Source organism: Panthera uncia, chromosome D1, assembly GCF_023721935.1.
Source record: "Panthera uncia isolate 11264 chromosome D1, Puncia_PCG_1.0, whole genome shotgun sequence".
NCBI classification, from domain to species: Eukaryota; Metazoa; Chordata; class Mammalia; order Carnivora; family Felidae; genus Panthera; species Panthera uncia.
Genome location: NC_064808.1, coordinates 14,872,420 through 14,893,124, shown reverse-complemented (window position 1 = coordinate 14,893,124; position 20,705 = coordinate 14,872,420). Strand labels below are relative to the sequence as shown.

Sequence of the window (20,705 nt, the reverse complement as noted above, 5' to 3'; positions counted from 1 at the left end):
TTTGGAAATCAATAACTAAAAGTCCCCATGGCCCCCTCTGCCCATCCTTTCTAATCATCCATCTCCCAGACCAGTGGTTTATACCTGTACCCTGAGGACCCCTAAGGTGCCATATGTATTCCAGGAGTCCCTACAAGGGAAAAGAGTTGCCAAGCCCGGGGATAATACACACACACACCCTTTCTTCCTGGATTTAAAATGGTTCCATTAAGGCTGTACATTTCATTTGTCTTTAAACTCCACTGAGAAACACACCCCAGTCAAGCCGACTGCTGGGATGAGGTCCAGAGCTGCTAGGCTGCTCACCTGCCCACAGCAGTATGGCTCAGTAGATGAGTTAAAGGGCCAACTAACACCAGCTCTTTCCTCCGCGTGCAACAGGGTGGTGAGGTCGAGGCTGCACCGGACCTCGCGGCAGCACAGGGCCAAGGAGCCAGGGGCCTTTGGCTTTCAGAGAAGAGACAAGCTGGAGGCCCTGGAGAGAGTGCCCTCAGCTTCAGCACCGACGCCCTACCCATATCGGTGGGAGCCCAGAGAGTGAGGCCAGGGGCCTGCGCTGGGCAGGGAGGCAAGGATCCAGAGAGGACACTACTTGACTCAGATCAACAGTGGCCCTGGGCCCTGTCAAGGCTTTATTTGACACCACTCTGTTTCAATACAAACAGTCCAGAAAGAAAGTCAAGTCCCTTTGCGGGGAGGGGGGGGGGGGGGGGGGGGGGGGAGGTAGGGAAGAATGGTCTGTGTTGCTTGGGAGCCCAGCCCCAAACCCACAGGGGGCAGGGTGGGCCCAGACTGTCAGCACAGCAGGGGAAGATGGCACCAAGGATGACACAGTACATGGCTTAGTGGCCAGGGGGCAAGGCGTGCAGCTCTGTAGGTGCCTCAAGCTCTCAGTGGTGGGGTGCTGTCCAGGCCCCCCTAAGACCAGGATGACACAGAAGAAAGTTGAGCCCCAAGAGCCTGTTTCTGTCCCTCATGTCCTCTGCTTCCTTGGCCAGCATTACGCTCACAGCATCCAGAGCAGGGCACAGGGCAGATGAGACCCACCATGGCCACACCAAGCAGGGGAAGAAGGGACAGAGGGTCCTGTGCTCCACAATAGATGGTATGGAAGGACTCCGAGACACCCAGGAGAAGTATCCCTCAAGTGATCACTGTAAAAAGGGGTGGTGAGACAGGAGAAGATCACTCGGGCCTCAAGTCTGATCCCAAATGAAACCTTTCAGTAGTGGGTAAAGTTTCTAGCCCTTAAGAAGGCCCAGACGAAGGTCCTTCCCCTCCCCTGCCCTCTCCTGGCACCCAGAAGAGGCCACTGGAGCAGCCTCCCTACCCTGGGGCTGGTCTATAGCAGAACTCTTTCTAGACCTGCCCACTGGTTCCAGAGGACGGGGACCAAACCCCAGACAACCTGGAAGGATCCTAGAGCTGGCCAAAAAGGCTTACACTTCTCACTTTCCCTACTTGGGGAAGGGCTGGGCCCAGAATAAACCCTCCTGAGGAAACTCCTCCCCTCGCTCCCAGTGTGGCAGGACGAGCAGCAGCTTGGGGGCAGGACCAGAGGACAGTAATCTAGCACACAGGGGAGGGGGTGTGAGGGGAGGAGAATAAAAGGGCTCAGTCTACAGGCTGAGGTCAAGGCTGGAACCACCCATCCCCCTCACCCGAGATCCTCAAAGGCCACCCCACTCACACACAACACATATAAAGTAACAATTCCTCCCCAGCTTCCACAAGGCAAGCGCCCCTGGCCTTGGAATCATGGGGGTTTTGCTGTTGTCGCCACCATATGCCTGAGCCGTGGCACCTGGATCAGTAGGAACCATAGCGATCCTGGGGATGGGGAAAGAAAAAACAAAGTCAGTCTCTCACCTGCAGCTTTCCTGCAACACGCCCCTGCAAGACTAGGGTACTCCGGGGAATCGGGCGCCAATCTCACATGGCAGAGACTGTTTTGTATTTTATTGTGACTCAGGAAAGGGGTTGTGACCAGATCCCAAGGGGGAAGCCCTGCCTAATCTCGAAGCTGGGGAGGGAGGAGAGAGAGAAGTAAGGTGACAAGGCTGTGGAAATCCGTGCAGACATGGCAGCATCTTAGGGAGGCCGAGCCCTGGTACCAAGCTCAAAGGAAGGAAGCTGCCTCTCCAGGAAAAGAAAAGGCTCTCTTTCAGGCTCAGGAGCTACCCAGCAGCAGTGTCTGGATGTGGTGGAGGCGGCCAACCCCCAAGCACTACTCTATAGCGCTTTACCCTCCCGCCCCAGGTCAAGCGGCCCCAGCCTCACCTGCAAAGAATTCATCACGCCATTGGCCAGCACAGCCATCTTCCCGGCCACAGACTTGACACCCTGCTTAAACTGGGCAATGTCAGCTGTGGGGAGAACGTTGCCCAGAGATACGCTACCTGTAAAAGCAAGGGAAAGGGTGGTCTGGAAGCCCTGCAGGAAGCCCTTCCCAGCCCACAGGGCCCTCTAGCTCTGCCCACGGGCCTTGCCTGGCATGCACCTTACCGCCAGGGCCCTACCTGCTCCATGAGCTCCATCCATGTCCCCGAAGAGGTCAGAAGAGCTGATGGCACTACTACCCGAGAGCTGCTGGAGACGAGACCTGGCTTCATGCTGTGGTGAAGAAAGGGAAAGACCTGGAGATCTTTTGGCCGATGAGTCAAGAACTCCTTATCGGCCAAGACACCCTGGTGCTAAAGCCCAAAGCAGTGGCAAGGAGGAAACTCTTACTCCACCTGCTGCCTCCAGGCTCAGGGTGGACAACCCTACTTACCTCGGCATCCACCTCCCGCCCAAAGAACATGTCCGATGAGATGGCTTTGGCTCCTGCAAATTTCTGACGTGCTTCACTGGACTCGAGGCCTGAGCTCCGGCTTTCCACTTCCCTTCTGTTTGTGACTCTGAGGGGTGGATGTGGGATAGCTCTGATCCTTCCCATTACTGTCAGAGCCTAGTATTACTAATCCCATTACTAACAGAGGCCAAAAAAAGCACCAGTGGCCTTCTGGGGATGCTTACAATGGCCCATCTGGCTATGGCTCTGGGCCCTCTCCCCTGGACAAGGCCCTTCTCTTCTCCACACCGAAGCCAAGGCACAGACAGCTTACGTTCACTCTACTAGGCGGCATGGAAATACAGTTTAGAGAGCACTAGGCTTCTGCCCCAAACCACTAGAGCTTCGTCAAAGTCTCGGACGTCCTAGGACCACTACTGCCAGTCTACTCCTAGTTACAAGTGGCCTAACACTACAGTGACCATATGTCTCAGCTGGCCTGAGTTTATACCTACTCTTCTGGCATTTCCACTCTCAAAAGCATCCCAGTGTGGACCTAAAAGTGTATGGTCACTCCTATCTACCACTGACGAGCAGAGACACTGGCCTAGGTGCTTTGTAAGTTTCATTACTTTTAATCTTTCCAACGGCCCTGTGAAGTCATTACTTATGTCCCCCATTTTACAAATGTTGTGCGGGTAATTTGTTAAACATTGCCCAGACTGACATAAAATAGGCTTTTAAAAAAACAAGGAACATGGTGGCCAGAGACACATACCCCTGAGTGTTCAGGACTGAAGCACAAAATCAGGCCCCTCTTGCCAGAGAAACAGATCTTGAACAAAAGAAGCTGCTAGGCTTTCTGTGATGATAAAGCAAAATTCAAACCAAAGCCTAATTCCTGTACTACCTAATCTGGTAGCCACTAGCCACATGTGGCTACTTAAATTTATTAAAATTAAATTACAAATTTCAGTTCTTCAGTTACAATGGCCACATCTGAGGAGCTCAGTAGGCACACAGTCAGTGGTCATCACACTGGACAGTGCAGGTACAGAATTTCCATCACCACAGAAAAATCCTACTGGACAGTGTTGCCCCTGCCCACTCCACCTTTCTGAAATAGGCCGGATGCTTGAGACGGTCACTTCTGGCTCCTTCTCTTCCATCCTGTCCATACCCCAGGCGGTATCTGTATCCCAGCGGGAACTGAAACTTTCCCCCAAGGAAAAGGGGTTGTCCTTGTACCTAGTGAGACAGTAGAGTAGCTCAGAGAAGCCTGATGAGGAACATGGTGGCCAAGTCTGCACCCCAACAACAGCCTTACTTTGGGGGTCCAGAGGCGAAAGTACCGACATCATCAAACAAGTCCAGCTGCGAGCGGGAGGATTTTGCACTCACTGGGGTTTCCTGCTCAATCACCTGCATCTCAGACAGCACCGAGTGGGAGACAGAGCTGTGGAGACAAGCAGAGCCAGGCCCAAGGGCAGGTGTGAGCAACAGTGTCACTACACAAGAGAAGATGCCCAGCTGCTGGCAGAAACCTGGGTTCTCTTTCACTGGGCATCACCCAGAGCCGTCTCCCCCTGCCTGTGCACAGGCACAGGGCCAGACCCAGCAGGGAGTGCTAGGAACCCCGCTGAGCTGGAGCACACCCTCAACGGTGCACACATCAGCTTTGCTTTCTCAAAGCAGGGCTTCCCTCACAAAGCACCGTTTGCCTGTTATAATTTCAATGAGGATGTGCACCAAATGATAGCGCTCTTTTGCCCTTAGAAACAACTCAGCAGACTTGCTGTATCATGAGCCGCATCCTTCACCCAGATGAACACATACACATGGAAAAGATGAAAAATGCCCCAGAACCAGGGAAAGGAGTCCGATGGCATCAAAGAATGAGTCCTTAATTGTCCTAACCCCTACACCACCCCGCCTTTTTTTTGAAAGATGAAAGTATTTCAAAGTACACAGCCTGGCTATATGCACGAAGCCCTGGGGCTGCTGTATGGTATCCCAGTGAGAAGAGGCAGTGAGTTGGGCAAGAGGTACTAACTCTTCATGCCTCACTTTCGTCCTGTGTCATGCTCCACAGAGGCATTTTAAGGATTAATTTCACTTAAGTAAACTCATTAAAAAATATCTCAAAAAACAAACAAACAAAAAAACACTATAGCTTTTAGCTGACAGAACCCCAAACAGTGAATATTTTACAATAGGGCATTAAACAGAGTTGGCAGAGTTTAAATAAAGATTCTATTGCACTGCAAAAAAAGAAAAAAGAAAACAACAGCTGAAAAAATTGTTCATACCCTTTAACCCAGTAATTCCTGTGACCAAAACAGGGAAGGGGAGGAGATCTAAAGTCCTTCCTGGGAATAAAATTTTATGTTTCCCTGATTAGCTGTGGGTTACACAAGCAGCACACAGACTGAAATGGAATAATTTAAATCTAACTAGTACGTGTTCTGAAAGATTAAGCAGAAATAGCCAGCCTTATCTTCTTTCAGAGAAGTGGAGTATAAAGGCCCTGAATACTGAATTTGCCATCAGTAGTTCTATGTTCAAAATCTAGTGGTGCCAATTACTAGATTCATGGGCTTCGGGCAAGTTGCTTACTTGCTATAAGTCAATTCTCTCACCTGTAAGAAGACATAGTAATACCTCCTGCACAGGACTGTTGTATTTAAGTAAATAAAGCCAATGGCAGAGCTCACACCCCCTCGAAAGAAACAGCCAGCACTTAGCACAAGCCGCTGTAGCCAAGATTGCTGGCCCCAGTGCTGTCCGATGTTCCGATTTTTAAGCGAGATCAAAAGTCTAGTGTTACCGAAATCTCTAAACGTGAGCTCTTAGTGTAAAGCAAACAAAATGCACAATAGAACTGGTTTGCAGTCTTTGTTTTGTTTTTAAGAAACCACAGCAACACAAACCCAGTGGTCCTGAAATAGGAAGGATATTGTCAATGCCAAAGGGCATTGTCTGGGGGTATTTCCAGGCGTTAGCGTGTCTGGCAGCAATGGCCTTTAGTGGACAGGGATTAAGAATCCTAAAAGCCTTGTAATTCTTAGGGAGGTCTTGAAAAATAAAGATATGTCCCACCAAAAGTGCCATTAGCACCCCCATTACACAACACACCCTACCCTCTTGGGTATATCAAACAAGCATCTGATCCTGTGTTTCCTTCATTTAACAAACACTAAGCATATACCTACTCTGTGACAAACATTATACTAGGCCACTTTAAGACAATAAGCAAAACCATCTATCTGTTCAGCCTCGGAGGAAGACTGAGCCTAAAAACCCAAACTGCTGGGAAGAATTTGCAGCGGCTCTGGGGAGAACAGCGGCGCTTCCCTGCCACACCCCAGAGCTGAGCCTCACCTGCGGGACACCAAGCCCATGCCCAACCTCTCTGCCTGTTCTCGCTTCTTCCCTTCCAGATTCTGTAGCTTCTTCTCCTCCTTCTTACGGTCAATCTGGAGTTCCTGGTAGGCCAGGCGCATAGAGGCAACCCTTGGAGGGAACAAACATGTCAGGGGCAGACACCCATCCTGACCTGTCCTACCTGCCCACCCAACCCCACGGGAGCTGAGGCCCCTCTGGCAAACACTCACATGGACTCCTCAGCCTGCTTCTTGGCATCAGCTGCCTGCTGCTCACGGAGCTTCTCTGCCACCTGGGCCTGCCGCTCGATCTCACTGAAGCTCTGGCTGCTCACCTTCTGGGCCCCTAGGCCTTTCTTGGCACCCAGCTGGGAGGAGAATCATGGGATGGGGGTCTCGCCGACCAAAATGTCTTTGGTTTCCTCCCAAGCGGGGGTCCTCTAGCCACACCCACAAAGAAAGCATTCCTTCCTAAGTTCAGGTAAAAACTAGGAGCCCAGCCAGCATGGTCAAGAGGGACAACAGTGGTTCTGCTGGAGCTGGGCATGAGGTGGCTCACACAACAGCAGAAGCTTCAGGGCTGACCAGGCCCAGTATGTGCCAGGCACTCAATGTGCACAGTCTCACAGACTCTTCCCAGGAGCCCCTTGAAGACAGGCATCTTGACAGCCCTTTCATAGAGAAAGTTCAGAAAAGTACCTTTGCTAAAGTCATACAGCCAGTAAGCGGCAGGGTCAAGGGGTGAATCCAGCTATTTGATGCCAACTCCTAACCACCACCATACTGCCTCTCTCCACCTACCCCTTTCTTAGCGGCTGCTGGCTTCTTCTTGCCAATGAGGGAGGTTCTCGGTTCTGTGTGAGAAAGAAGACGGGGCACGAGTGAACACAAAGGGAGGTCAGAGGCGGCAGCTCAACCCATACCATGCAGCTTCTTGGCAAGAGCTTCTACAGAGAACAGCTTCAGGCAGAGGAAGGCAAAGCTGCCACCCACCGGTTCCAACCAACGGCATTAGGATAGTCCAAGCCAAAAACAGACAAAGTTAGGGGAGGTTACGGACTCCCAGCAGACTGACACAAGAACCTAGACCCAAAGCACCAGAGATAGTCACAGTCCCTGAACCAACACAAAGACTACGAGGCAGGGAGGCAGATGTTAAATGCCAGCCTCAGCTCCTACGGCAGGGAGCTGACATGCAAGGGGCTGAGATCCCCAAAACAGCTGTTGGTTACCTCTGGCAGGAAGGGCCCCTTTAGGTGACAGACACATGGACTCTAGAGAAAAAGACTTGCAGCTAACAAGGGGCCCACCCCAGAGCCTCCATACAGCTCCCAAGCCCAGAGGCCAAAGTTCTTCCCAGAGGGCTCTAGAGTCTCACTTTAGACCAAGCCACGCCAGCCTTCTCATGGGGTTTCACAGTCATCCCATTAGCTTCCCGCCCCAACCCCCAAGGGTCAACAGAACAACAGAGATCAGCAAATACTGTCCAAACCTGAACCGAGACTAAAGAACACTAAGGAAAGTAAAAAAGAGCTGAAAGGCCAAGGACAAGCTGAGAAAGGAGCGTTGCCTCCAGCTGTGAGACCTACACCCCTATCCCATGAAATGGACCAGACAGGCCAATCCTGCCTCAGACCCCAGGGTTAGGTGTCCAGCCTGGCTCCCCACACTTTGGCCAGACCCAGCTCCACATCCAGAGGCAGACCCCAGGCCTTGTACACCAGCTTCCAGGTTCATCAATTCAAAGGCCCTGGTGCTAAAGTCCTTGCAGTTGAGGCCACAGCCACCAATCCAATCCCAGTCCCCACTCCAGAGAGGTCAAATGCTCAGTTTCCTGGGGCCTCAGTCCACGTGACCAGGCAGCACCAGATCCAAAAAGAGCCCTAGAGGCTCACCCTCTCTCAGTCACCCCACACCCGCCAGGTGGCATACTGACCTAGAGAGGCTTTGGGTGAGGTGCCAAGCAGGTCCATGTTGGGGCCGTGCTCCGGCTCTGTGGATGCAATGGTGGGAATTAGGTCTAAGGCACAAGCTTGCTTCCCTAAACGGGAAGTGATGGGACAAAAATAGGGAAGACTGGCTTTCCTCAGCTTGCTGAGGCCACCAAAAGATGAAAGGAATGCCTACCACTTCCTCCAAGGGATTGAAATGAATCCTAGCCCACTCAGAAATATAGGAACCCCACACATACACATACTTTTATCCCCTTGGCCAGGTGTCCCATTCTTAGCTCCAAGTCCTTTGCCAAGACTAGGGCACTTGGTTGAAATCCAGACTGAACTCACGTGCCAGGCTACTGATCTCTGTAGAAGGGGCTAGCTCCTGGGTCTCTGCTAGGTCAGGGGCTGGTTCTTTCCAGGCAGGGGGCTGAAAAAGAGGCCAGATCACAGAAGCTTTGATGAGCTATTCCTACTGGAAAGGTGTATGAAGAATCTAAAGGTACCTTGTGGGTATAAGCTCTCCTCCAAGCCCATGAGAAAAGGAGACTAGAATTTAATGACTACTGCTGTTGACTATGGAAGAAAGAAACAGGAAATTAACAGTCACCTCCACCCTTCCACTATTTACTTACAGCCAGAGCCTGTTCCCCTAATTTCACGACTAACAACTATTAGGCACTTACCACATGCCAAGCACAAGTCTAATGGCTTTTCACATATAAATACATTCAATGATCACAACAAACCCTCTGAGGTAGATACATCTCTTTTAGAGACTCAGGTTTTGACAGGTAAAGTGACTTAGCCACCATCCTAGAAATGCTAAAGACAGGAGGAGCAGGAATTCAAACTAAGAGAGTCTGACTTCAGCACCCAGTGCCAGTAGATGGGAAACCTCCTCCCAGGGGTAGGTTGCTGATGAGAGAATCCTTTCCTTGTCCCCAACTGCAGTGGCTTTCTTATGGGGAAAGAATCCAGGAAAAGTTGTCTGGAACTCCTGACATCTTTTGAGCCCTCAAGAAGCTGGCCCTCCTCCCTACTATCCCAGTTTACAGGGGTCCATTCCTTAGGAGGGCCATACTGTACGCCTACTCATGAGAGAAAGAAACATCTGGACCTACCAAGCAGTGGGCCCCAGATACTCTGTCTGAAGTATTACACCAAGGTGAATGGACTCCATGCCCATGATCACAGAAGGCCTTGGCCTTGGTTAAGTAAACCACCTGCCAACATCATGAGAAACATTCCTTGTGGGCACTCACTTGAGTGTGTTCCGTGAAGAAATCAGAGTCCTTCTTCTCTGGGGAGTGACTGGGAGCACTACTCATATTGTCTATCCAAAGCTAGAGGGAAGAAGACACCCTTGAAACACAGGGCTCTGAATATTCCCACTCACCCCACGACCCTAGCCCCCAGGGAACAGGCACTTACATCAGTGCCATGCCTAGCCAGGGCTGCACTCCCCAGCTGCCGGATCTTTTCCCGATACATCTGGGCAGCTCGGCTATTATATTTGGTGTTGGCATCACTGGCTGTACATCCATGTTGGCGGAAGAAAGCTGTCTGGGGAGCAAAGAAGAGAGGAGAGTATGCTAGAGGTGATTCCCCCAAAGCAAAAGAGGCACCTCCTTGTAACAGTCCAATTATTATTTACACATGATAATACACCCTACTGACACAGGCAGTTTTTCACAGAGGTAAAGTTCCTCAGAAATTCCTGCAGAAAAACAACCTCCCATCCTCAGAGATGACTGACTGAACCTCAGCCCTCACTCAACCCTGCCTGAGGATAGCATGCCATACCCACTGTGCCCGTCCTTCATCTAGGCTCACAAGATCTGGATGACTGTGGAGGCCCCAACTCCCTTAGCCTTTCCCCCAAGAACGTCTGTCCAGTTTTGTTGAATCCAAAGCCTATTTGAGAAGAACTATAACCAATTTCCAAGTTTAGAGAATAGTGTGCAGTGTTGGTATAGACCAGAAAATCCTCTGAAAAGAGATAGTGACAGGGCCTCCTAGGAAGACACTGTAAAGTTAGTACCCAAGCAGAAGAATGGGAGCGGGGAAGATGGTAAGAAGGAGCTTTACCGCGTTGGCATTGCCGCCGACCTGCATACACCTCAGCTGGAACCAGTTCCAGTTGGAATCCAACTCTGTGGACCTGTGTGCAAGGGCTGCGTGTCACCCACCAGCAGGTATCAGGAGACGCTTCCCTGGCAGACCCATACCTGTCATTTGGCCTGGAGCTTCAGTAGGCGCCCAGGAAACATTAATCAGCCACCACCCTACTTCCTCCACTCTAACTTGTCTATGAAAAAGTTTGCTCTTCAATTGTCTAGTCAAAAAGGTGCTAATTATTTTCCAGATCCAAAACGGGGTCGAATTCTCAGGCACTCAAGCTTGGATTTGGCTTTCCCCTTAAGGACAGTCATAGTCTCACTTCAGACATACTCAACCAACATTCAGCAATAAGGTCAGTGCAGCTAACTTTTCCCCCGAAATGAATACTCTGAGTGTCAAATTTAACCAACAGAAAAGAAGGATATTTTAACCCAGACACGGAGACAAACTGCCTATGTGACAAGGGGCCCACACAGGCGGCTCCCTCCGGTGCTGGTCCACCGGACCCCTCCCTGGCCGGGCAGTCGAGGCAGCTATTCTCCCTTACTGAGCACACAGCCCCGGCCGGCCGAGTAGAAGCACGGCAGCCGCAAGATGACCCCACCTGATGAAGCTGAGATGAACGCCCAGGGAGCGGTGCACCCCGGAGCAGTCAATGCACAAGAAAACACCATATGTGATGCTGGCCCAACTCGGATTCTTGGCGCCACAGTCGAAGCAGGCCTGGGTGGAGGAGGCGATGAGCCAATGGTCAGGGGCCCCGAGTCGAGGCCGGGCGCTGACACGCCAGGGAAACAGCCCACGCCCGCCCCTCTCCCTCCCTCAGGCCCCAGGGGAGACGGGAGAGTCCCATCTCCGCCGGCGCCGGACCCCGCGCGCCTCCCGCTCGCGCACCTTGTTGGTCGGAATCCCGCGAAGCCGCTTAAAAAGAGTCTGGATTTCGGTCTTGCTCGGTTCCGCCGCCATTTTCTCTCCTTCCCAGACCCCAGCGCGACCGACGGGTCCTGTCGCGGGCCAATCCGCGGCCGGGAAGGCGGGGCACCGGGTCGGCTCCTGCAGTGCCCCCACCCGCCGGGGGCGGAGCGATTTGTCCCGCTCTGGACCAATGAGCGGCCGGTGGAACCGGAGCGGAGACCGCAGCAGCCCCGGACTCTACAATGGTCGCCGGACCCACGCCGCGCCACGCCAGGGGCCAATCCGCAGCCGGGGCGGAGCGACGGCTCGCGGGCGGGCCCAAACCTTGCCGGAGCGCCACCGGGACGCCCCGCCACCCCCGGAAGTTGGTGCGACCTTCCAGAAGGGGAGGGCTGCGAGGCTGGGGGCCGGTGGCCAGGGGTCTCAGATGGGGCCAGTTCCCGATGGATGAGTGATGATTAACAGCCCTACCAAGCACTTATGGTCCCACCGGCCTGAACGGGAAGACAAACTGGCTGGGCCCCCGTCCAGCCCCAGAACTCAGTAGTCAGCCTCCAGCCTTGGCGGGCTCACACCAGACCCAATCTCGAGTACCTCCCACCCCAGATTAGGGTCCCGAAGTTCCAGAGCAGATACCAAACTGGCAAACCTTTTTCCATGACATACTCTAGACCCACAGACCTCCCCACTCAGTGTCTCTCTCCAGATGCCCTCTGCAGTCTGGCAAGGGTGGAGTATCAGAAAAGACGCACATACACCTGACAGTGCTTTTTTTTTTCTCCAACTTTAATACACACTAAACCAAGTCACAGGAGAGTGCTCCTAGCCCAGAACTACACTCACCACCCCAAGACCACCCCAGGAATCCCAAAACACTGAGACCAGGAACTGGGTCCACGGCTCCTGGGGAGACCCATGCATTCCTGGAGAGGTCCAGGCACCCCTGAGCCCTTCTGTCACCTCCTGACCTCCCTATCTTCCCCTCAGGCTAGACTCAGTTGGCCCTTCCCTACCAGTCCCTTCCTAGATGCAGGCCGCCCCCCTCCCTGGGACCCAGGATTCCTTCCTCCTCAAGGGACAGAAGGGCAGCAGGGGGCACCATGGTCCAGGGTCCTCGGTCGGCTGTCCAAGAGAAGCTGGGCTCTGACGCAGGGTGGAGAAACACTGCAGAAGGTCTGTCAAGGCAGATCAGGCCCCCACACACTCCACGTAATTGGCAGGGTACAGACCGATGCGGCCACTCTGCAACTGGCCCTGGCACCAGCCCTGCTCATCCTCCTCGCTCATCTTCAGCAGCTCCTCCCCTGGGGGAAGGGGGATTAGTCACGGCCAATTGCCCTGGCCCAGCTCGCTTCTGCAACTGGGTCAAGGACTGAGGGAGAGGGGACAGTAGGAGAACCCAGCTAGAAGAGGAGACCTGTCTCAGGCAAAGGGAGGTCAAAGTCAGCAAGCCACTCCACCTCAGACCCTGAATGCATCAAGCAGGCCCAAGCTGGTGACTTTGAGAGGCAGGTGAGGGCTCAGAGCAGACACTCTGACTCCTGGGGGCTGGACCCAGAGTAGCCTTAAGAATCAGAGAACTGGGGTGCCTTGGTGGCTCAGTTGGTTAACTGTCCAACTCTTGGTTTCAGCTCAGGTCATGATCTCATGGTTCGGGAGTTTGAGCCTCATGTCGGGCTCTGCACTAGCAGCGTGGAGCCTGCTTGGGATTCTCTCTCCTGCTCTCTCTCTCTCTCTCTCTCTCTCTCTCTGCCCCTCCCCTTCCCCCCAAAATTAATCAATAATAAACATTAAAAAAGAGAGAGAGAATCAGAGAACTGGTCCTTGGGAGGTAAACATTAGGCTTTCCTTTCCCACACCCCTGCTCAAGTTATAAAGGAAGGAAGGGGGAAGCTGAAGCCTGGAAAGAAACAGGAAAGGGGTCCCTGGGTACCTGCTCGGAAGCTCAGCTCATCAGCTTCCTGGCCAGCGTAGTCATAGAGTGCCCGCACCCGCACCCCTGTGGCAGCCTTCCGAGTGTTCTCCTCATCTGACCACTCCTCATCCTGCCCACCGCTAGAGACAGGAGACAGAAGTGGACAGGCTCAGGGCCCGAGGACCACCTTGAGCAAGAGAGCCTAGGACTCAGGGCCAAGGGCTCACCCTCTGGAAGAATCCTGGGAGAGGCAGGTGGGGAGAAACTGAAAAATCCCAGTCTGAGCTCTGCCACACATGCCTGTGAGCTTGGTGCATTTCCTGCCACACAGGGCTGATGTGAGCAGTAGACAAGAGGGACCATGGGAAACGCCTGGCAAATCTAAACCACCATGAACACCGGCATCCTTGTAACTACTGAGTAGGTCCTGAGGTTCCTGGCACCAATTTTCAACCCCACTTTGGGTGTGAGAGGAATGAAGGGAAGGAGACAGAGAGAAAGAAGGCAGGGCAGGGGGCAGAGATCTTTCCTTCCCACAGCCAGGTTTCTGGCTCTTACCCTGCGGACCCCAGGGACTGGGGTGGGGGTGCAGCGCCATCTCTCGTGGGCACGATGCTGGTCAGAGTAACCTCATCAGGGCTCCGGCCACCCTTCTCCTTCCTGCTAATCGTCCTCTGTGTATCCAAGGACCACTCCTATTGGGACAGTGCGTAGGCTCAGACTGGGCCGTGGGGCTGTGGAGGCAGCCGGAGCCATTCAGACCTTCACCTACTTCATCCCAAGCCCTAGCCTCCCTCCTCAGGTCCAGGCTGAGCCCCCCACACCTCCCATACCTCAAACTGTGGCCAGTTCATGGCCATGCCTGGCCCGTGGGTACTGCGCCACCAGCGCAGATCCTCTTCGTCACTGGCTGCCTCGATGCCCTGATGCAGGTCTCGGTGGAGTTCCTGGAACCTGTGACCCGAAGCACAGCCTCACACCGGGGAGCCCCGAGCCCCAGCACCGCCCCCCAAACTCATTGCACCTGGCCAGAGCCTGGGGGAGATGGACGAGACCCAGCGTTGCCCAGACCTCCAGGCCCACCTCGCAGGCCATACCTCTCACTGCTGGAGAGGTCGAGGTGCTGGTGTAAGGTAAGCAGCATATCCTTGAAGAACAGAAGCCGCTGGCGCTCCGCGGCCTGGCAGGTCTCGAAGGCCTGCTCCATGTCTTCCATGTAGCGCGGGGTGTAGCGATGCAGCTCCGCCAGCGTCTGCTCATACTGGGTTTTCATCTGGGTGGGACAGGAGGGGCCCGGTGAGGACAAGACCTTCTTCCACTCAGGACTCCGCTCGTGTTTACTGAGCGCCGCCATGGGCGAGAGACCCCGGGCTAGGCACCGGCAGCAATCATTCTACAGACCCAGCTCCTGCCTTCCAAGACCCCGGCAGCCTAACAAGGGAGGTCACACTTGGGCAGAGCAGCTTTGAGAGTCTGGTGAGCGAGGATGGAGAGTGAGGTGAGGGTCAACCTATAGGGAGCGGTGGGCGGAACGGGGAAGGGCTTCATGGAGGAGGTAGAAACGGAGCAGCAGATACGCAGAGCTGGAGGAACAGGTGCTCTGGAAAAGCAGGCCACATGAGAGACTGTCCCAGGCAGGATGCGGTGGAAGGAGCTGGAAGGTCTCAACTGCTAAGCTCCTCCCAACACCCAAAACTGCACCGCTTCTTTCCCTGGGTAAAGCATCATCTTTTCTCTGGGTCCTCTTTTAAATGATGACCTGGAGAAGGGGTGGCAGGTGAGGAAGAGGGCTGGGAAAGGCATGTCGGCCGCCCGGTACCTTCTCAGCCTCCTTGGTGCAGCGTTCCACCCTCTCCTGCAGCTTGCGCAGCTGCTCCTGGGAGACGGCGCTGTCTGCCTTGGCGTGGCTCTCCCGAGTCTGGGCTGTCTTCTCCTCCTTCCGGGCCGCATGGTAGCTCTTCTTGGACGCCTCAACCTGGCACGCACGGGGACAAGTCTGGACCCTGCGCGCCAAGCCCCGGCCCCGGTGGCCCAGGGCGGATTCAGGAAGGGACCCACCCCTCCCAGGCTCACCTCCTTCAGCCTCTTTAGCCAGGGCTTCTGGGCCTTGCGGAAGCCATCCTCGGCGGCCCGGCTCTCGCGGAAGCCACCCAGCACTGGCCGGTGGAAGGCCCCCCGCTGCCAGGAGCGCACCCGCTCGCTGTCCTGCCCCTGAAGCTTCTCCCGCACCTCCAGGTGCAGCGCACTCAGCCTCTCAGCTGCCGTGAAGAAGGCGTGCCAGGCCTTCTCCAGCGTGCCGTACTGGGGGCCTGCAGGGAGGAAGGGGCTTGGGCCAGGCCAGGGACACCACCAGAAACCGGCACACCCCCTCTCACTGGGTGCTGCGCCGGGCACCAGGCACAGAGGGAATGCAGAGATGAACAACAAAGATGTCAGCTGCTGCTTTATCGGTATCTACTCTGTGCCTCGATATACGAGATCTCACTGAATCTTTATCCACCACCATGCAGAGAATGTCGTGATCAACATTTAACAGACAACAAACAGCAGCCCAGAAAAGTGAAGTTAACTGCCCAAAGCATTACAGCTACAAGTCGAACTGAGATTCAAACCCTATATGAACCACTATACTTTATTGTCCCAAAGGGAAGAACTAGCCTCCGCCCTCAAGGAATGCAGCTGGTTAGGATGGAAAGATCCAAGCTCTTGAGTCAGAAGGCCTAGGTTCAAGCTTTAGCTCTTCCTAGCTGTGTGACCTCAGGCAAGTCACTTAGTGTCTCTGAACTTCCGGATTCTCCTCTAGAAAATGGATAGAACAGGACTGTCTCCATCACAGGGCTGTTACAAATATCAAAATAACTGATGACCATACTTTGCAAACTCTTAACAGCACAACTGTAAGAATAACCAGGAGGCTCTTCGCTCTTCAAAGGGAAGGCAGACATGAAAGCCTCAAGCTTTCCATAAGAGGTGCAAAAACGAATCCGCCTTGTCTGATCTCCCTACCCTCAGTGGCCCTCTGCTCCTGGCTAGGCCCAAGCGCGGCCTCACCCTTTTCCACGGTGCCCCTCCACTTGCGGGCCCAATCAGCCAGCTGCTGGGCATAGGCCTTCTCGATGCGGGCGCGCTCCTGGAAACAGCTGATCAGATCCCCACATAGCCGATGCCCGTCCTCCACCCGCTGCACGGTCCTCCTGTAGTTGCCAGCCTGGGGCAGACGGGAGAAAGGCAGTGTCGCCAGGGAGAAGCCCCCTCCAGGGCTGGGGCTGACAGCTAGCCTCCTCCCTGGACAGGTGGCTGGGCCCAGAGTGGAGTGGGTACCCCCAAACCTAGGACCCAGCTGCTCACCTCCCAGAAACTGCCCTCTAGGGCCTCCCCTCCAGCGTCTTCCTCTGGGGCCATGGTGTCCCTGCAGCACGGAATGGTGGCGGACTGGGGCTGTGGAGAGCAGAGGGGTAAGCAGGGAAGCCGGATATACACTTTTGGGGAGAGAAGAAGATCCTCTCCTATCCCTGGGCTTTGTCCCCACTACTATCCCCACCATCTAAGGAACTGTCAGAGCTAGGACTTAGCAGGTAGACGTCTGGAAGGCCCCAGGAGGGGCTGGGATAGGAGAAAGGGTGGTCACTTCAAATCTCTTCCTCATGCCATGAGTCTGCCCACCCCCTCCCCCACCCAGCCTCATTCCACCTACCGGGGGCCTACAGATCACTTCAGGGACCTGGGCGTCCAACTCTTAAAGCTTCAACCGTGATTCTGCCTTGAAGCTGACAAAAGCAAAAAAGCAAAGCAGGGGGTGAGGGCAGGGACTTAGAGAGTCCAGGGCGGTGCCCAGCTCCCCCGATATAGCAACTGCTGTCAGAAGCGCCAGATTCCAGCCAGGAGAATGCCAGGCGGGTCACACGATCCAGCAGAGGATTAGGCGGCAGGCGGGGTGGGTGGTGGGCAGAGGGCCCTGCTGCCCCCACCCCCCACCCAACTACAGATGAGAAAAGAGGATACCTGCCCAAGCCAGGCGCCATCGCCTTTGCTTGAACAACAAGGCGACCCTTTACCAGACAAGGCCAAGTCAGAGGGTTCCCGGCCACACTCCAGTAGCTCCCTTTGCCAGCAAGAGCAGACTGGGGGCCAAGAGGCCCGAATCCTATCTTGGCCAAGAAGCTTGAACAAGTGCATTTTACTGTCCTCCTAAGGAAGCCTTGGCTCCCTCCTAAGATGGAAATTTTGCCTCCTGGTCTTCTGTGCCAGGGCTGGTTTAAGACTCAAACCAGGAAGGGGCACCTGGGTGGCTCAGTCGGTTGAGCATCCGACTTCAGCTCAGGTCATGATCTCTCGGTTCATGGGTTCGAGCCTTGCGTCGGGCTCTATGCTGACAGCTAAGAGCCTGGAGCCTGCTTTGGATTCTGTGTCTCCCTCTCTCTCTGTCCCTCCCCTGTTCGCTCTTTGTCTCTCTCTCAAAAATAAATAAACATTAAAATAAAATAAAATTAAAAAAAAAACTCAAACCAGGAGGGGCACCTGGGTGGCTCAATCCGTTAAGCGTCCAACTCTTGATTTCTGTTCAGGTCACGATCTCAAGGTTTGAGCCCCACGTTGGGCTCTGTGCTGATGCTGCGGAACCTGCTTGGGATTCTATCTCTCTCCCTCTCTCTGCCCTTCCCACGAGCTCTCTAGCTCTCTCTCAAAATAAATTAATTAATTAAAAAAAAAAAGACTCAAACCAGGCAATGAGCAAGAAATATGAGGGCCTGACAGTCACAAAGGACATTCATCCTGTTCCACAGCATCCGCTGAGGTCCCACAAGCCTCCATGAGTAATGAGTAATTCAGCCCCACCCTCAAAAAGCCCAGAGTCTGGGGCAGAATGGGAGGAGTCAGACAGGTGACCAGGCACTTGTAAGAGTGTGCTCCAGAATTGTAGAGGAGGGCAAGGCGGATTCCAACCCCAAAGCCACCACCCCAGAGGTTAGAGGACACAATGGCACGCGGCCACTCCCCTCCTGACCCTTGGCAGGGTCTCAGCTGTCCCTAGCACTGACTCAAGCCCCTAGAAGGAAACTGCTTCCTTCTCCGAGCAGGCCCAAGGGACACCACGAGGCCCAGGACACAGTATGTGCCCTCTGCCCCCAAAGCAGGACTCTATCACACTGCTCCCCTCCAAACGGACAAACAACTATCCATCCTTCAAAACTCAAATTGAGGCATCTTCACAGTCTCCCTCACCCCACTGCCCCATCCCCATTTACACAGCCCCTTGTGAGCCCTCAGTCCAGTTATATATGATATATTCCATTGGGTTGTGACTGACAGGGCAGAATCTGTCCCCAGTCGTTGACAGAGGTGGTCCAATTTGTGTTTGTTCAGGCATTGGAGTTAGCAGTTGAATGAAGAAACAAACGACATCTACCTAAAGACCAGGGAACCTGATGGCTAGAGCAGCTGTGAGAAAGCTTGCCTGAAGTGGGATCCAGCCCTAATAGCTCAGAGAGAGAGCTGAGGCCTGCAGTGGATGGAGGTGTCTGGGTACAGAGCAGGAGAGGGACGGAGCAGCTGGTCTGCAAGGGTCCTCAGCACTTCACCTTGCTTCCTCTTGAATCTGCCCCACTTACCCAGAAAGGACTTGCCAACCAGATGGAGAGAAACAGAGCCACAGCTGTAAATCACAGAGCCTTCGGAGCTGTCCCAGTGAGGTATCCAGGGGCCCGGGCCCCCTGCCTGCTCCAGCCTCCAGGCTTGGCTCCCGGGAGAGCTGCCCCCCACCCGTTCCCTCTCTCTAGCCCCAGAACAGAGCAAGCTGTGTGTGCTTGCTGGCACTGCTCCCTCCGGCCTCCCAGAGCAAACACAAGCCCAGAGTCCCAGGCACAGCCAGGCCCCGCAGCCCTGGCTAGATCCAGCCGTGGGGGTGGGCAGTGCAAACCATGGCCCCTGTTGAGGAGAGCCAGCACCTTGTGCCTCCTGACTTCAGCAGAGACCCAGATTGGTCCCCAGAACACACTCTGCCACCCGCAAGAGCTCAGAAAGCTAATAATGAATGCTTCCCAGCCGGGGTAGCCAGTACCTACTGGGCCTGCAGAAGTCTGCTGCGGCTTGGCAGGGCCTCCTCATAACTGCCTGGGCCAAGGTAAGGGAGTCCTGAGCCTCAGGGAAGAACCCACTCGCCCTACCTAAGGCAGGTAGGTACCCCCCACCTCGGCGCAGACCAGCCCCTACCCTTCCCAGAAGCTGGGGGCATGACACTGGGAGGGAGCACTGCCATCCTGCCCTGCCCATCCTCCTGAGTCACAGGCTGCGCCCAAGGGTTTCTTCTCCCAGCAGCCCCTCCCCGTCCTCCCTAAGCCCTAAAATGTGAAGGCTCAGGAGTGGGCGCCCCTTTGGTCCAGAGAGTGGTGCCTAGGCTAGAGCGGCTGGGACCAGCAGCCAGAGCCGCCCCAGAGGGTGGGGGAAGGGGTGGCGCAGGGAGAGGGGAGGAGGCAGGGCCAGGGAGGGGCATAACAAAGGGGCACTTTTGGAAACCCGACCTGCAGCCCGAGGTGCCTGCTCCCTGATGACGCACTCCAAACCCGGAGCCTCCACACCAGACCTCGGAGCCCAGGGGCTGCCCGTCTCTGGCCTCAACCCTTATGGACGGCGCCCTTCGACCGGCCCTCTTGCCGGCCCGGAGCTACACAACTCGGAGCCGGTGGAGCCCACGCGGAGCGGCCGGGCCAAGGCCTAACCATGGAGGCTTTAGGATTTGTTGGCCAAACTTGTTGAACTTGGTCTCGCGGGGGTGGGGCCAGTCGATCACCGCTGAGGGGAGGGGGCGCACCCTGCCGGGCCAGCCCCGCCGTGGACTCCGGAAGGTGACCCGGGACAGCGGCCCAGGAATTAGGGCTCTTTGCAGAGAGCGAAGGGTCCCCGGGCAGCGGGGCCCCCAAAGGGCGTTTGGCGGCCTTTGAAAAGCCCCAGGAGATGGTGTGCCCCTCCACCCCCGACGTCCCCGTCTCCACTGCCAGCCTGGGAAATTGCGGGGTGCGCGGCGCAGCAGATGAGACGCCCGCTCCACTCGGCGGCACCTATTCCTGTCCCCGCACGGAGCTGGGTAGCCGCGGGTTCCCAGAGCGGGAGTCGGTCCCATTGCAAACTTTAGGAGCGGGAGGAGAGGGCGGGCTCTCCCGCCGCCGCCTCCCCGTGGTTCCCGCCGGGGCAGCACTCACCGCGTCCTCCCTGGGCGTCTCGGAGGGTGGGGGTCCGGCCACGCTCCGGCCAGAGTCCTGCCGCTCTCGGGCCGGGGCCGCCGCCTCCCGGAGCGCGCCCGGCCCTCCCCCGAGAAGCCCGGCCCCCGGCCCCGCCCTCTCCTCGCCGCCGCGGCCCCAACCCCACCCGCCAGAGGCTGGGGCGCAGGGGCTGCAGGCATCGCGGCGACCGGCTGCTCCTCGAGCGCGGGCCGTGGGTATCGACTCCAACAGGAGAAGCGCCAGGGCCCGCTCCCCAGGGTGGCGCCGCGTCGCTCTATAGGGAGTCAGATTTCGGCTTTGCCCTTACCGGCCTTTGCAGAGCCTGGGAGACTCGTGGAAGCGGGAAGGGATGGGGCCTGCCGTGGCACCCTTTGGAGGGAGGCCTCGGGTCTACACTGCCTTACATTTTATTTGCTGAGCATAGCTTTCTTAGAAGTTCGT

The 20,705-nt window shown here is 55.4% G+C and overlaps 3 protein-coding genes across 5 annotated transcripts in view; 1 reads left to right on the top strand and 2 right to left on the bottom strand.

The window, feature by feature from the left end:
• CSTPP1 (centriolar satellite-associated tubulin polyglutamylase complex regulator 1) overlaps positions 1 to 627 on the top strand; it is a 198,307-nt gene extending 197,680 nt beyond the window's left edge. The window contains exon 9 of the mRNA XM_049617522.1: positions 382 to 627. Coding sequence (XP_049473479.1) covers positions 382 to 541 — 160 coding nt within the window. The 3' untranslated portion in view covers positions 542 to 627. The remainder of the gene's footprint in view (positions 1 to 381) is intronic.
• Positions 593 to 11,244, bottom strand: ARFGAP2 (ADP ribosylation factor GTPase activating protein 2). 3 transcript variants are annotated; one of them, XR_007454818.1, is made up of 18 exons: positions 11,112 to 11,244; positions 10,822 to 10,940; positions 10,185 to 10,257; positions 9,528 to 9,659; positions 9,359 to 9,439; positions 8,442 to 8,523; positions 8,093 to 8,149; positions 7,389 to 7,430; positions 6,958 to 7,010; positions 6,388 to 6,524; positions 6,155 to 6,286; positions 4,101 to 4,229; positions 3,887 to 4,021; positions 2,774 to 2,900; positions 2,520 to 2,613; positions 2,281 to 2,399; positions 1,691 to 1,830; positions 593 to 1,154 (listed from the first exon to the last, which is right to left on the bottom strand). XR_007454818.1 is itself a non-coding variant. In XM_049617437.1 (17 exons), the coding sequence occupies exons 1-17, from the start codon at positions 11,181 to 11,183 to the stop codon at positions 1,810 to 1,812; spliced, it is 1,605 nt and encodes a 534-aa protein (XP_049473394.1). In that variant the 5' UTR covers positions 11,184 to 11,244; the 3' UTR covers positions 593 to 1,809. The 3 variants fall into 3 exon arrangements, 2 of the variants coding, with proteins under 2 accessions (XP_049473394.1, XP_049473406.1); XM_049617437.1 differs by having other exon boundaries at positions 593 to 1,830; XM_049617449.1 differs by lacking the exon at positions 7,389 to 7,430 and having other exon boundaries at positions 593 to 1,830; positions 11,112 to 11,243.
• An 810-nt stretch (positions 11,245 to 12,054) lies between these two features.
• Positions 12,055 to 20,323, bottom strand: PACSIN3 (protein kinase C and casein kinase substrate in neurons 3). The gene is made up of 11 exons (XM_049647420.1): positions 20,244 to 20,323; positions 16,742 to 16,814; positions 16,396 to 16,485; positions 16,099 to 16,255; positions 15,121 to 15,356; positions 14,867 to 15,022; positions 14,145 to 14,320; positions 13,881 to 14,001; positions 13,606 to 13,742; positions 13,066 to 13,187; positions 12,055 to 12,436 (listed from the first exon to the last, which is right to left on the bottom strand). The coding sequence occupies exons 3-11, from the start codon at positions 16,447 to 16,449 to the stop codon at positions 12,321 to 12,323; spliced, it is 1,275 nt and encodes a 424-aa protein (XP_049503377.1). The 5' UTR covers positions 16,450 to 16,485; positions 16,742 to 16,814; positions 20,244 to 20,323; the 3' UTR covers positions 12,055 to 12,320.
• Positions 20,324 to 20,705: the final 382 nt, after the last annotated feature.

Bases quoted from the DNA above. Each gene is read 5' to 3' on its own strand.
- PACSIN3 (XM_049647420.1), bottom strand. From the start codon at position 16,449: ATGGCCCCAGAGGAAGACGCTGGAGGGGAGGCCCTAGAGGGCAGTTTC. The intron at 15,357-16,098 runs GTGAGGCCGCGC...TCCTCCCTGCAG, and splicing joins GAGGGGCACCGTGGAAAAGG to GCCCCCAGTACGGCACGCTG. The intron at 14,321-14,866 runs GTACCGGGCGGC...TGTCCCACCCAG, and splicing joins GCACCAAGGAGGCTGAGAAG to ATGAAAACCCAGTATGAGCA.
- ARFGAP2 (XM_049617437.1), bottom strand. From the start codon at position 11,183: ATGGCGGCGGAACCGAGCAAGACCGAAATCCAGACTCTTTTTAAGCGG. The intron at 6,287-6,387 runs GTGAGTGTTTGC...GTTCCCTCCAAG, and splicing joins AAGCAGGCTGAGGAGTCCAT to GGTTGCCTCTATGCGCCTGG. The intron at 2,400-2,519 runs GTAGGGCCCTGG...TTGCTTTTACAG, and splicing joins GGATGGAGCTCATGGAGCAG to GTAGCGTATCTCTGGGCAAC.